The sequence below is a fragment of the Balaenoptera ricei genome, chromosome 4, assembly GCF_028023285.1.
Source record: "Balaenoptera ricei isolate mBalRic1 chromosome 4, mBalRic1.hap2, whole genome shotgun sequence".
In the NCBI taxonomy this organism is placed as follows: Eukaryota; Metazoa; Chordata; class Mammalia; order Artiodactyla; family Balaenopteridae; genus Balaenoptera; species Balaenoptera ricei.
In genome coordinates, this window is record NC_082642.1 from 22419477 (window position 1) to 22434812 (window position 15336).

Consider the following 15336-nt stretch of genomic DNA (forward strand, 5'->3'; position numbering starts at 1 on the left):
CACTTCTGCCATGTTCTATTCATCAGAGTGAGCAGAAGCCCAATCCATACTTAAATGGAGAAGAGCTAGGCTTCATATTTTGATGAAAAGAAAATCAAAAAATTTGCAGACTTGTTTTAAACTACCACATAAGACATGATTTCAGGGTTTTGTGTGTTCTACTGACCTTTTCTTTCTTTGCATTCATTAATACAACATACATATTGCCGCTACCTATATGTCACATGCTGGGGATACCATGACAATGAAGACAGAGCCCCACCCTTCAGGGGCTCACAGAGCTGCAGAGTCTCCAGTGAAATAAACACGCAATTGCAGACCAGTGTGGACTGTGCTCCCACAGAGGGAGGCAGAAGCAGCTGTGGTGGGGACCAGCAGGCCACTTAGTCCAGCCTGGGGCTACGAGGAAGGCTTCCAAGAGGAGGCAACCACTATAGCAAATTCTAAAGACTAAGTTAGAGCTAGCCAAGGAAAGATCAGTGACAAACGCAACACAGGCAGAGCAAGCAGGTGCAGACCCGGAGGCACATGGCAGCAGAACACTCAGTTGGGTCCCTGCACAGATGGGGAAAAAGGAAAGGGGATGCCCGGGGTGTGTGTACCTGTGCAGCGTGTGTGCATCTGTGCCCGTGTGGAGCAGGGGAAGACGGAGCAGCAGGAGGTGCTGCTGGCAGGACCGGAGTGGGGAAAGGGGGACCCAGATTGCGAAGGGTCTCGCATCAGTCCTCAAGGTGCTGGGAGAGATTCATACACACCCCAGCCAGGGTAAACCTAAGTAGCACAGTGTGGTCTGACACCAAAGTATGGTCTGACCAGTGTCCAACACAGGCCCCTGGGCACCCACCCACAGCTCCGTGGATGGTCTGATACTAAGACCCTCTTCCTTGCCCTGAAGCTTACAGCCTGCGCTCCACCCCATCCCCAATGCATCCAGACCACTTGGCTGCATTGCCACAGGGACTGAGAGCATCCCTCTTTGGGCTCCCCTCCCAGCCCTCCTGAGAGAGGTTCCTCCCTTCTTTCTCCCCCTTCCAAGCTCACCACACAGCTCAAGCCTCAGCATCAATGAGAAAGCCAAGGGCAGAGGTCCCACCTTGATGTACTGAAAAAACAGCAAGAGGAAAACAACAGAACAATGAACTGCAGGGCCCAGCTGCCTCTCACAGATAAGGCATTTTCTCTGCCGCCCTGTCGATGAAGCTGCCTGCTCTTATTCCCGGTCCTCCTGCACAGCACCACCCACAGGCATGGCCCCAGGGGGACTGGGCACTGTCCAGTGAGACTAGGATGCGGAGGGGTTTCTCTCCCCCCTCCTCCTACATGCCCTTCCACACTCAAACCTGATGCTAGATCCCTGTGTCCTCCCCTGATGCTGTGGGTCTGCACCTGTCCCGATGGACAGGAGCTGCCAGAGCTCTGGGAGTAACACGGCCCCAGGCAGGGCAGGGTGCACACGGCAGAAGTCAGGGCGGTCCCCAAGGGAGAACGCGGGCAACTGGCCCTCCCTCTGGAAGGCGGGCCTGTGGCGGGAGCTCTAGGAGGCCCACAGCAACCTGCTCCCCACACACTCCCCACCATCACGAGCCCGGCCCAGATGCCGAGCCGCCACGGTCTAAGCAGCACATCAAAGACAAGAGCCAGACGGACACGCAGCGAAAAGAAAACCACTAATGACCACAGTGGGGGTCTGACTGTGGGACAACATGGGAAAGGCCATGTGCAAACAGGAAAATGCAAACGGAGAAGGAAGAAGCTCTTCCTCCAGCTGGGGGCACAGGTGGGGCAGTTCCAGAGAGCAGGGGGACAGCCTGGCCACAGGGACTTGGGCACAGAGGCCAGGATATTGTCTGGTACCCTTGACAGCACCTGGCAGAACAGTGAATAAACAGCTGGCGCTTAATAAGTGCTCCCTGCTTTCATTCATGAGTAAGCAATGTTCAATAGAAAAGGCACTGAACTGGGAGGCAGAGGCTGAGGAGCTGTCCAACTTCAATTTGTCAAGACTTCGGTTTGAATCTTAGCTCTTGTGCCAGTAATGCCTCAGCTTCCTCACTTGTAAAATGGGAGAACAAACAGATGCTTGGATATTAAGGGTATGGGATCGGCACATGGTAAATGGGCAATAGAAGCTTAGTCTAGTCCTGGCTCTAGTGCTGCTAGGCTGTAAGATTTCTGGAAAGTCTCTTCCCTTCCCTAAAACTTGTCTCCAGTCCTGCTCCCAACATGTCGGGGCCCTGGGAACAAGCCTGACCCCCTGTTGGCCCCCAGGAGTTGAAGCGGCCCCAGGATCAGTCCCAAGGACTTCAGAAGCCAGTGCTAGGCTGCAGCCTGGGGCCCCTGTTCCCTCACTTGCCCCTCCCCTCCTGGCCACCTGCCTCTGCCCATTTCTCTGCTCATTATCACCTCCACTGGGGGGATGGAGAAGCAGAACAAGGAGGTTAAATTCAAATCAGTCATTTTGTCACTTGCTGCCAGGAAACGGAGGGACGAGAGGAGAGACTCCGGGCCTCAGGTGCAACTTGTGGGCAAAAATGAGTCCTGGTAATTCTCAGGAAATTTCCTATATGTTTCCACGTTGGCCCAGATCTGCTCCAGAGAATTCTGGGAACCTTCCATGAGGGGACAGAGCAGCCTCCTTCAGAAGCTGCTAATGGTTTGTCTGCGGGCGCTGGGGTTTCCCTGACCTGGAGGAACACCTCTGCTGGGGGCAGAGTGGGAGACGGCCTTTTTCATCACCTTTTCAGCTTCTTTAGCAGATGAGCATCCTGAAGACCCCATTATGGGGGTCGTTATGATGTAGTGAAGGGCCCCAGATTTTTCGGCTCCCATGCTTCCCTGGGAATGAGGCAGCAGGTGGGTAAGATATTCTTCCTAGGCTGTGGAAGTGAAACCTTCTCTTTCACAAAGTTAGTGGCAAACGTAAAAGCCAGTTGCACCGAGAAACACCTGGTGGATGATTCTACATGGGACCAGTGGAGACTGTGGACCCAGTGCTGGACCAGGTCAGCAGGCCTGGACCAGGCCAACAAGAGGTCCCGGGAGCAAGGTCTCCTCATGGAGGGCACCAGGCTAAGACCCTTTTTAATGTCGGCCCAGCTCACCCTCACTCATCTCTGAGGTGCTGCTGCAGAACCCCTGTCAGCCTAAGAGGATCCACACCTCACCCACAACTAGTCAGGGGGTCACCATGCCCCAGACTGCATTTTACCCACAGCTGTCACCCCCAAACCTCCTACTTCTACTACTGCTTCTACCCTGGGGTTTGCGCCCACCCCAAGTCCCTGCTACCCTCTCCATCATAACGGCCCCTCCGTTAGCCTTTCAACAATGAGGAAACTGGGGCATAGGGAGGGAGAGAGCGAACTGTACATCCGGTTGCTTCCTGTGTCTTAGGTCAGATGGAAAGCAGTGTTCCATTAGTAAAGAAGAATCAAGCCCACCACCCTCCAGGCCTCCCTGCACAGTGTGTTCCCATTTCTCTTACCCCCCCCAGAGGAGTGATCAACAAAAGCCAGTGAGGTGACTCAGACCTCAGGCTTGAGGGCCTTTGATGGAGCAGGTGGCCCTGACCTGGCCACTCAATGCCCCCCTTCTGAGCACAAACACACACCTGGGGACCCTGACTATTGCTATAATTGAAATGCAATCCACGGAAGGGGCTGAGAAATTTCTCACGCAAAACTGTGCTTTTAAATATGGAATCTCTCCCAGGGTGTTACTTTATTATTATAGTAATTTCCTCAGAAGGGCAGGCATCCAATGCTGTTTCTCCACCACCTTTGGAGACATGGAAATCTGATGGAAATATTCAGGTTGCTTAAGTGGCTAATGCAGAAGAGGGAGACAGAAAGGGAGCTCTTCCAAGGAATGTGGACTCCTAGAATCCAGGTACAGGGATGTGCTCTAGACTATTGGTGGTGGTGGTGGTGGTGGGGGAACAGGTAAGGATCCAGTGTGCTCCCTCCACTGCCCCCAGGATGCATTGGGTGCCCAGGCCAATCTCCTTTAGGGACCTTTGTCCGCAATCATTTCTTCCTTGGGAGAGCAGCCAGGGCAAGAAGAGGAACAAAGATGCTCCCAGTCTTTCTACTAGATTCCTTATCAGAAGCTTCACCACGGTACAGGTCCCTATCCCTGTGTCTGCCTGTGTACAAGATGGGAATAGGGTGGGAGGTGGGAAAGAAGGGGTAGGAAACTGGTGCTTCAGCTGAAGTGTTGGGATTATATGAAACTTTCACTCATCTCTTCTCCCGTGACCATGGAAACATGGAGTCCCCAGCAATCAACGGAGTACCCAACGGCCAGTGGCTCAATCAGCGTTAGAATTCTTCCCGCCCATGGATTCAGGTGGATCTGAACCTTTCTTCATGCAAAGCCTACAAAAGTGATGTAGTAAGGTGGAGTGGTTAAGAACACAAACCCCAGAACCTGACCACCTAGGTTCCAGTGCAAGCCTCTCACTAGCTATGTGGCCTTATCAAATTACTCAACCACCCTGTACCTCAGTCTTCTCATCTGAAAAATGGGAGACGAGGGTTAATAATAATACCTACCTGATAGGGTTGTCTAAAGATTAAGTGAATTAATTTATGTAAAGCACCTAGAACAACACCTAGCGATAAGTGTTAGCTATTATCAGCAGTTCCCAAATATACCGGTGCCAGACTGCCTGCATCTGAATCACTGGGGCCCTTTATTAAAAATGAAGATCCCAGGCCATTCAGTAAGTGCAAAGTGGAGTAAGACCTGCCCAGGATTTGTGACCGCAGCCTATTTTAGAACCATTCCCCTGGGCAGAAATTCCAGGAAGCACCTGCAACAGGATTTTCTGGGAGGCCAGAATGCAGACTTTCAGGATCTATCCAGACCTGCTGAACTTTTGTGGGAAGAGTCCAGGAGTCTATAGCAAATTGCCCAGGTGCCATGAGGCTGCCTAAAGCCTAAAAATCCCTACCTGAGATGACTGGCTTCCAAAACTGCCTCCACCCTTTGCCCACGCTGGAAACCCTACGCTCCTGAACCTTAGGGTTTCTAAGAACTCCTGAGGATTAGCTAAGATGATTGTTTTAGTTTAATAATATGAATGCATCTTTGACTTTAATAGCATCTTTATTTTAAAACCAGTACAGGGATATCCTCATAATGTACGTTACCTGTCCAACTTCTAAGGCTGGAATGGGTGAGCATCTCCAGCTACTGGCAGCTCTGCTTTGCCAACCCAGAAGGTTCTGGCCAGGGCTGGGTCCTAACTCTGTAGCTGTCTACACTGCCAAAACTTTTCTCAAGCAATGGCCCAGGGTTGCGTTACCTTTCCTCGCCAGCATTCCACTCACGGGCTTCGGGGTCCCTCCACAAACACTGAGTAATGGTAACTGTTTCATAACGCACAGAAAATATAATCAACTAATGGATAGAAGTCTCACAAATTTACTTTTCTCTCCCAGACATTTTTTTCAATCTTTGGCGCCTGCTACCGCTTGCCAGCTCATGCACGCTCATGGATACCCAAAACAGAGGCACATGTAGCAAATGAATATTAACAGAAAATGCAGAAACTGCCAATTACCACCTGGCCTGGTGGCCTGTTGTAGGCACACAGGCTGAGGTTGGGGTTTTTCGCCACAAACTGTGAACGGTGAGAATCAGTGTCCTTGCATGTCAAGGTGGGGTACCCCAAGAAGGGGTGCAGTAACTCAAGGGTGTATGTATTCATACATCAGCAATTCCTTCGAGAACTCACTATTTGTTAAGCCCTACCACCAAATCAAACGTGTGCACGTACAAGGGTGGCAAGCCCAGGATTTCACTCTGGGCCACATCAAAGAGCGGTTCTCCAGGGAGTGCTCTGGTCAGCGAGCGTGGAACACGGAGGCCACCTGCAAGTCTGTGGTCATTTGTGGACGCCCGCGGGTGCTCGGGCTGGGAGGATGCTATGAGCTGTCAGTGATTCCAGGGCACTGCCTCCCAGAAGGGCCAACACGCTTAGCCCAGGAATACACCACTCGGAGGGAGAAGTGTCTGCAGCCAGCCCAACCTCAGAAGCACCTCAAGAGAAGCCCAGGTCGCCAGACCCCGACGCAAAGGGTATGGGCCAAAGGGCAGCTCAGAGAATGCAGCCCGCAGACACCAGCAGCCCGTTCTCAACAAGTTCTCAGGCCCAGGGTGAAAAGACATGGACTTGAAGAGGCAGTTGTTTTTCCGGAGACAGAGAAAAGAGTCCTGGTTCTGTGTATAGAAGCCCAGAGTATGTCAGCATCCCTGTCTCCCAGCCTGCCTGCTCCCCTCTGAAAATAGCCTTTAAAAGCCCATGCCTCTGCCCTGCATGCCATCTCTCTCCCCACACAGCAGAGCGGGCTGTAAGTGGGGAGGGAAGGGAGGAGGGAAGGGGCCGTCTCCTTCAGTGTGGGCCTCTCACTCTCCAGGTCAGCCAGCCCCTTCCCTCCTTCCACCCAGGCAGAGGATCTCCTAGGGCTCCACCTGCTCCTGGCTAAGTGTCCCCACCACCTGGCCCACGGCTGCCGTTATCCCTTTGTCCCTGCCCTGGCCTGGGCTGAGGACCTGACTGCTCTTGGAGCTGCTTGCCCTGGGTGACAAGGGCCCACTGAAATTCCAACAGAGACCCACGAGAGAAAGAAGACAGACAGACACAAAAGTGGCCAAACCAGCAAGGGGAGGCGCTGCCTGGCCACGGCAGTGGGAGAGGGATCTGCTCTCTGTGTAGGCAGCTCATTGATCCACTTTTCTGATAATTATTCCTCACTCATCGCAAACCGAATGACGCTGGCCCCAGCCCAGCCAGCCCGGCGGGAAGGCAGCTCCGCGTGTGAGGAGGAGAAAATGAGCCTGCCTGTGTTCATCGGGGAGAGGAAGGAGTGAATGGTGTGGACTATCCCTGTGCACTGAGCAGGGACGCCAGGGCTGCTTTAATATTCTGCTGAACGTGGCATTTCTTTTAACCCTTACTGGAGAGACAGACGTTCAGCCCAGAAAGCCGGGCTCTTCTGGCCAGGCTAACGGTAAAGTTTCCGAGCTGCGAGGAGGGAAAGGCTCCTAGACGACCTGGGTGACAGGACCGGTACGCGCGGCTGGGCGCCGGCACCACGGCACCCTCCTTGGGGCCTCTCCAGCCCAGCAGATAGGGAGGGCTAGCCAAGAGGGGGTCTAGGGCAGAAACCGCGCGCCGCCGGACGCCCAGTGAGTTCCCACACATTTGCTCTCCAATTTCGCTCGAATGCACGTGCCCTCCTTCAACGATGGAGACCCAACGCCGAGACCAGTCTCCCCAAGTAGGCACCTATCTGCTCTCCGAGACCGAGCCGCTGACCCTCCAAGGAGCGCGAAGATCGGCGGGCAGCACGCGCCGCCCCAGCGTTAGAAAGTCCAGTGTGGCCTCGCCCATTGCAAATGCCCGCTCTCCCAGGTCTTCCCGACTGGTTTGGAGGTGTGCCTCGCCTGGCTTGTCCTAATTCAACCGCTCCCGCGCTTGCCTCTCAATAAGCCAAATCCGAGCATCCCTTCTGCGGGATGTTGACCGCGCTCCCCAACGTTCCAGTCCCTGCACGTTCCCAAAAGCAACCCCCTCGGCACAAAGACCCAGCAGCCAGAAAGGGCAGCGGCAGGCGGAGGGCAGACAAAAAGCCACCTTCAGAAAAGCAAAAGCGAGCTTTCTAGGCATTAATCGCCGCACCCCCGCGCCGCCACCAGAACGAACGCGGGATATGGTGGTCTTCGCTACCGGGCCGGGTACTCTTAGCCCCGCCTCGGGGCCACAAGGCCCCAGCTTCGCTTCGAGAAGGGCAGCACTTTCCGGAGGGGTCGGGTCGCTGAACCACGGGATTTGGGGCCGGGCGGAGGGTTCCGCTGGGCAACCAGTAGCAGTTGGACGAGGACCTGGGCGGCCCAGCGGAGCGAGCTCCCAGCTCGGAAGGCGGCGCGGGCGCCGGGGTCTGCGTGCGGAGTCCCTCGGCGGAGTTTCACCCACGCCGGGCTGCGGGGCTGCGGGGCTGAGGCGCGTATCTCCCCCCAGAATTGCTTCCATCCCGACACTAAACTCCGCTCTAGGCCGGCTGCGTTTCGGGAGGGGGCTGCGGCCGCCGCTCGGCTTCGAGGAATGGGGCGGGGGAAGGGGGCGGGAGGCGGGAGAGGGGCAGGGATTTCCCACAGGGATTCGCGGGCGCCGCCGAGCGCGGGTCTCCCTGCTGCGCCAGGCGCTGTGCCCGCGGAGCGCGCTTTCCGGGCCACGGCGGCAGAGGCACAGCCAAGGCTGAAGTAGCAGGGAGAGCGTCGCTGCGCGTCGGCTACCTTCCCAGGCCGGAGGGATACTGGGCGAGTTTCGTCAGGACTGATCACCCACCCCACCCCACCCCCGTTTTCAGGAGCAAGAGGCGACAAAGGTGTCCACCTCGCCCCGACTGACCCGGGAAAGATGCAGCCCGCAGGCTTCGGTACCACCAGCTGTCCCCCGAGGGTCGGGCCAATGAACTCAGCCCCTCTCATTCGGCAGCCACTTGCGAGGTACCGGGGCAGAGCTTCTCCGGTCCCGGCGCGCAGCGCTAGCCCGCCGGGCCGAGTCCTGGAGTCCGCGGATCCCGAGCGGAGGAAAAGGAGAGGTGGCGCGCGGCTGCCTAAGAGCATCCGTGCCCGGGATGGGAAGCGAGCAGACTGACGCCCGCACTCCAGGGGCCGGACCGCCCGAGGCGCCCCTTCTTCCCCAACGCCCGCCTCCGCCGGAGCTAAGGAGCCTGCACCGCAATGCAGCGGGCTCCGTGCTCTCTGAGCCGAGCTGCGGGAGACCGGGGCTGCTAAGGAGCGCCCGGGCGCGGGAGCCAGAGGGCTCCGCGAACCAGCTGCGGGCGCCGAGAGCCAGCCGGGGGCGCGCGGGTGGGTGCCGCCCCAGCCCCGCGCTCGGCCGCGGCCGATGCTCCCCAACAACCTGGCCCTCGGGTCGCGGGATGCAGGCGACGCGTAACAGCCACAGAAGCCCCGGGGATACAGCCGCCAACTTGCTCCGCGGTGGGTACGTTACCTTCCATCGCGGCCACTGCGGATGCCAGGAGGAGCAGCAGCAGGCAGTCCAGGGCCATCGCCGGCCGGCGGTCCCCAGGCCGAGCCCGAGCCGAGGCGGCCGCGGGGGGAGGGCACCGCGTCTCGGGGTGCCGCTGCGCTCCCCGCCGGTGGCTTCTCCGTATCCTTTCGCGCTCTGGCCGGGACCGGACTCCCCGGAGCGCGGCGTGGGCGTGGGCGGGATTGTGCGCGCGTGGGGCGGTGCGGGCGCGCGTGGGTGTGGGTGTGCATGTGTGTGTGTGTGTTTATGGGAGAGGTGGGTGTGTGCGTGCGTGTGTGTGAGAGAGCGGGCGAGGGAGTGCGAGCCGGGGAGAGCGCGCGAGTGCGTGTTCGTCCTGGTGTCACATTGCGAGCTACAGCCGAGCCTACTGGAGGACTGAGCCGGCCAGACTGATGGGGGAGGGTGCGGGATCCCCCACCATCAGCTCTCTCCCCACCCCTAACACCTCCTGTCCAATCAAGGAATCAAACCTGCAAAATTCCCCCGTCCAATCAGGCGCGAGCACCTCCTTACACTGGCATTGTTAGTTTAAGAAAAACTTTTGCTTGCAAGGCTGTGCGGGAGGGCTCGGAAGGCGCTAGGAGGGGTCCGGGCTCCCCCTGGTGGTGCTCTCAGAGAACCGCACCGGCCGGCCCCAGCTCTCCATGCCCTAACCTAGGGGGCCTAGGGAAGGGGCCGACTAAGACCCTTCCCCTTACAGCCCGCCAGGACTAGGTGAACTATAGATAATCAAGTTTGTCTTCTTTCATCTTCTCAGCGAGACTACCCTGACTACTCTATTTAGTGCAGCCCCCATGGCACACCCTATCCCTCCTGTCCATAGCACTTCACCTAACACACTGTGGTTTTTACTAATCACTTTTGTTTATTGTGGGTCTCTCCTTACCAGAACGGGATTCGCGTGCGCGTTGTTCACTACGGAATGGCCAGTGCCTAGAACAATGCCTGGCCCGTCGAAGGTGATGGCATGTGTCTGTTGACTGAATGAATGAGGTTCAGAGAATGTGGGGGCGGTAGCCCCAGGGTGCAGGGCACTGGATATGCTTCCTGTTCAGCTCCCTGCTGCTCTTGTGCCCCAGAAGTCTCTGGCTGCCCTTAGTTTTCACTTCTCCACGTGTCCTGTGAACATCCACCGAGGGCCCCGACCCCAGAGGACAGGTCAGGCGGGAGGGACCAGTGGTCACACAGCCCCTTAGAGGGGCAGAATGCAATAGGGGCAGCGAGAGCTCTGCAAGGTGGCAGGCGGCGGAAGGCACCGAAACTGTTGGGGAGGGGCTGGAAGGACTTGCAGAGGCAGCAACAGGAGGACAGGGCATTGGAGGCAGGAGCGATTCTCCCCGGCTCAGCACCCCCAGCTCTGCTTTCTTTTCCTGTCTCTAGGGATAGCCGGAGCGTTCAAGATCTGCCTTGAGGCTGTAAAGCTATGCTGGAGAAATGTCCTCATCCCATCACCCCCACCCCAGACCTGATGATGGTCTGGTCCTACAGGGTCAGGGAGGACCTGTTAGGTCAACCCCCCAACAGTCGCCTCTTCCCCACCAAGCCTTTCCCAGATTTGTCAATGACTTAACTATGGGCAGATGTGATGCCCCCTCCCATGCTCTACGTCCTCCTCTTCCAGTTTTGCCAAATCAGCTTCCCACCCTGAATGTTTAGTCTTCCTTTGCTGGGACTGCCCCCACCCCTCAGTCATAGCCAGACTCCTCTCCCCATCCTGACACTGTTTTGCTTCCCCCACTCTGACTCAGGCTGCCTCCCTCCCCACTACCTTCCATCCCACCCTGCCTCGGCACCAGCCTTCACTCCCTCATCCTCCTCCTTAATGGCGTGCCAGCTGCCCTCTGTCCTGCCTCACCCCACCAAGTACATCCCAACATCTCTGGAGCCATCACTCCGGGAATGACCCACTCCCAGTTACCCATAGTCCTCCTAAGCCCTCAGCACCCTTGACATCAGGGAGCTCTTGCCTCAGTTTCCATGGTGCCCGCTCTCCTCCTACCTATCTTAGCACTTCTTACTGTTCCCTCTTCAACTCTTGCTGGGTCCATGGACAATCCCTCAGCAGCTTCACCTGCTCTTCTGCCTTCAGCCTTCCCCCCATGGATGGATCAATGGATGAGTCTCAGACTCCTTTCTGTCCTTTGCTACATCACAGTCTTTTTTTTTTTTTTTTTTAAGAAATATTGCTTTATTTGAAAACTTACTTCTAAATTACTTTTTTAAAATATTTTAAAAAGTCATAAAGAGCACCCAAGAAGAAAATATATACAGTTTCCATAGGAATAAGGACCAAATAATGGGGTTGATAATTGTCCCAAATTATATTTCCTGAAGGAAAAAAATGTAATATTTAACCTTCTTTTTTTGAGGCAGGGTAAGTAAACTACACACATCATAAATAAAATTTTCTTACTTTACAAGGAGGAAGGACTGGGGTCTTGTTTTTGATGCATATTGAATACAAAACACAAAATCCACTGTATGAACATCACAGTCTTTTGAGAGGTACCTTAGGCAGAGTCCCCTGTGCCACAGCTTGCTTCTGATGCCCTTGGCCCATGCCCGTGAGCCTGTCCCAGTGCCAGCCCGCTGTTTTGGTCACCCAGCTTCCATCCCCTCCCCTCTCCAATCCTTCTGCACTCTGCTGGCAAACCAACGCTCCTCAAGCCAAGCTTGATCTTATCTCTTCGCAGCACAGAAACCTAATGGCTCCTCATTGTCTGCCAAAGAAAGACCAACCACTTTAGCGTGGCATCCAGATTCCTCTACAAGCTCCCTGGAACATGCCTTCTCAACCCAGACTTTGCCAGCCTCCCTCTGGGCCGGGCTGCTCAGCCAGCTTGATCCCCTCACCATCCCCACACCCAACCCAGGCTCTCCTTCCCTTGCACCTGGCTAGCTATGCACTCACCCATTTATTCCACAAATATTTATTGGGTACCTACTATGAGCCAGGCAGGGCTTGCTCGAGGCTGGGGAGACGCAGACACAGACCCTGCTCTGAGGGAGCTTACGGTGTAGTGGAGAAGGATGACAATAAAGAGGAAATAGGTGTCAGGTGATGGGAAGGACTGGAAAATAAGCAAGGTTAACAGCTAAAGGGTGACGGTGGGTAGTGAGACACGAGGGGAATGACTTCTGTTTATTGCGCACCTGCTGCATACAAGCACTGCACCAGATGTTTTCATGCAAACTGAAATGAAATGAATTGAATTTCTTGCCCTCAACTTCTACCCAAAGCCCACCTCTCCCAGGAAGCCTTGGTGTCCCTTACTGGTCCCTCTCACCCACAGTCTTGTGTTACAGCTCCTAGTGTGGGTACAGAGCAGCAGTTCCAGACTTGGCTGAAGGTATTATCCAACTGGGACACCACAATTACAGGGGTCCCAAGTACTCTGCCAGGGTCTCTGAACCTGTGCCAGGAAAATTACACAAGAATCACCCACTTAATATCTTCTGACCCCCAAGGCTCACCCAAGGCTCACGAGGATTTTAAGTTGGTAGGGATGTGGTAGGGCCACAGGTGTGTTTTATAGTCCTCACGCCAGTGGATTCTGCTGCACACTGAGGCTCGGGAGCCACTGCCTAGGAGTTTCAAACTGTTCTCTGAGGTCCTCTCAGGGGACATGCAGATAGGGAAGTGGTCAGTGGATGGGGCTGCAGACCTCACCTCTGTTCCGTCAGCTTTTCATTTACTCGGCATCTATTGACTATATCAGGTTTTATTTGAAGGAAGCATTCTGTGGCAAGAAGAGAAGGAGGTAGGGGAAAAATTAGAGGGTTTAGAGGAGAGAGTTGGATTGGGGTGGGGAAGGGGCACAACAGTTTGAAAGGGTATGAGGGAACGGCACTGATGACTTTTAGCACATGCTGATGGCTCAGGTAAGAATAGCATCAGTTTAGGGCTTTTGTTAATTTCTCTAATAACCCAGGGGATTGACTTATCCTGAGCAAGTTAAATATTAATTTAGCCGTGCAGCAGATTGATCTCTCTCTTGCAATGATTTATGCTCTGTAAATATCCCTGAAAGCACCATTGGTTTGGGATTCCAAGCCTGGGTGCCCATTTTCCCCAAAGCAACTCCTTGGCTGTTTTTTCTTCTCTCTGAAGTCAAATGCTCACTTATTTTCTTGATTAATCACCCAGCTATTTGATATCACTAAATCACTCCTTCAAAGTGACAGATGCTTACCTCCAAGCCAGCAGCTGAGGGCCCTCAGGCACCCAAGGGTGACTTGGCCCTTTTGCTAGGGCTCAGAGGCCCTTCTGGCTGGAAGGTTTTGGGGCAGCTAACCAGGTCACCCCCACCTCTAAACAGTTTTGTGTCTAAAAGATTGAAAAGCATTTCTAGTGAAAGCAATTGTGCAGCTTCCATCCTACACATTATGAAGCTACTCTATTAGAAAGTTCCTGCTCACCACTAACCTGCATCCTTTTTGTTGTAGTTTAAGCCTGTTTTCTTCATTCTACTTAGTAATGGGAGCATAGACAAATAGTAACCACCCTGAGGATGATCATATGGGTGTCTTGTACCTGAGATATTAAGTTGCTCTCTTATCCCATCTTTTTCTTTCTAAGCATTATTTAACTGCTTAAATGAAAGGTTTAGTCATACACTCCATGACCCAAGCTACCTTTAATTAGATTCTTAAGCTGCAAGACACATTTTCATCAGTTCTTTTTGGAGAGGCAGGTGGATCATTTATGAGTTATTTAAAACATTTTAACAATGGATAATAGACAAATAACAAAAGCTTCCTCTCCCTCTTTTGTTCTTTCAATGTTTATTGGTCAGGAATTCAGTGTTGGTTGCCTGCAAAGTACTGGGGACCCAGTGATGTCTGTGACCCAAACCCTCCCTTTAAGGATCTCAGGGTCTCCTTGGGAAGACAGACACTGAAATGCATTGTGGGACTTTCTGTACAAAATGGCCTCTGGCTAGAGGCTTCTAACAAAGCCTCTCCCTATTTCTCAGGAAAACACCCCAGCAAATACAGACAAATATGAAGACTCAGAGTAACAAGGTGAATAAACACTGACAGACAACCTAATTGCCAGGGTGTGGAAGGAACTGACAATCCTTATAAGGCAGATGAAGCTGGATGGAGAAAAACCTATCAAACACATGTATGACATATGCCAAGTTCTCTTCCATAAAGAGAACTTGCTTTAAAGAAATAGGAAGATACATGGTAACTCCCACTCTGTCAATACCTGACTCAGACACCCAGGATCTCTACTAACCAGAGAATGGAGTAAATATCCATCACCATTATTGCTTCAACTCTGAACCAAATGAAGAACAGTTTCCCCAGGTCACCTTCCTCCCTTCCCCAAGGTCTTCTTATACCCAGAAGAGCCTGAAAATGAGCAAGACAACTGGACCGATGATGGGCTGATGGAGACACAATGCATTCTGGAAGGGAAGAAAGATCAAGAGGCTGGGGCAAATATGGTGATAATTGTGGGAGCAGTACAACTGCAGAGTGTAGTTTTTCCTGTGACACATCAGGTCAGAGCACCAGAGAATCAACACGGTAGTTGGAGAAAGATGCCACCTCAGTGGAGCAGATATACTAGATGAAGCCTACACTGGCTGGTCCTCCAGCTGTAGGTCTAAAAAGATGATTCAGCTATCAAGCAAGCAGGAAGATGGGGGCCCAAGGCCAATCCACTCCTCCTGCCTAGCATAAAACAGGACTATGAGTCCCTCCCTTCTCAAGAAGGAGTGAAAAGGGGTCAAGAGAGTCCAGGGACCTGTTAGAAATACTGCAAGACAAAGAGCAGGGACAGTACCTCCAAGACTCAGAGGGGGAACATCCATTTAAAAATGATGCTTTGCCCAGTCAAGAGACATTTTCAACAAGCTTCTTGGTATGCATAAAGACAAATTCCATGACAAAGGAAGAAGCTGACAAGAAAACAGGCTAAGAGGAAAAGGCAACAGAATGAGAGAAGGAAGGAGAAAGAGAGAGAGAGAGGGTTTTAAGGAAACAAAAATGCAGGGCAGAATTAAACTCTACACTGATGTGGCAGGAAAGAGCAGATTTGTTGCTGCTGAGCATTGAATGAGTGGTGTTGAAGACAAGCTGGGGAATCTTTCCAAGAATGCATGCAAAATGGACAGAAAAGGAAAAACATTGAGAGAGAATATGAACATATGGAAGACACAAGATGGAGGACCAACATACGTAAAATTGTGTTCTGCTTGCCAGGGGCTAGGGACTCCAAAGAATTCCCAGAAACGTTCCTGAAAGAGTTTAGAGTTCCT

The 15336-nt window shown here is 53.6% G+C and overlaps 1 protein-coding gene across 1 annotated transcript in view; it reads right to left on the minus strand.

The window, feature by feature from the left end:
* EPHB1 (EPH receptor B1) overlaps nucleotides 1-9427 on the minus strand; it is a 420917-nt gene extending 411490 nt beyond the window's left edge. Inside the window, exon 1 of the mRNA XM_059920279.1 lies at nucleotides 9026-9427. Coding sequence (XP_059776262.1) covers nucleotides 9026-9083 — 58 coding nt within the window. The 5' untranslated portion in view covers nucleotides 9084-9427. The remainder of the gene's footprint in view (nucleotides 1-9025) is intronic.
* Nucleotides 9428-15336: the final 5909 nt, after the last annotated feature.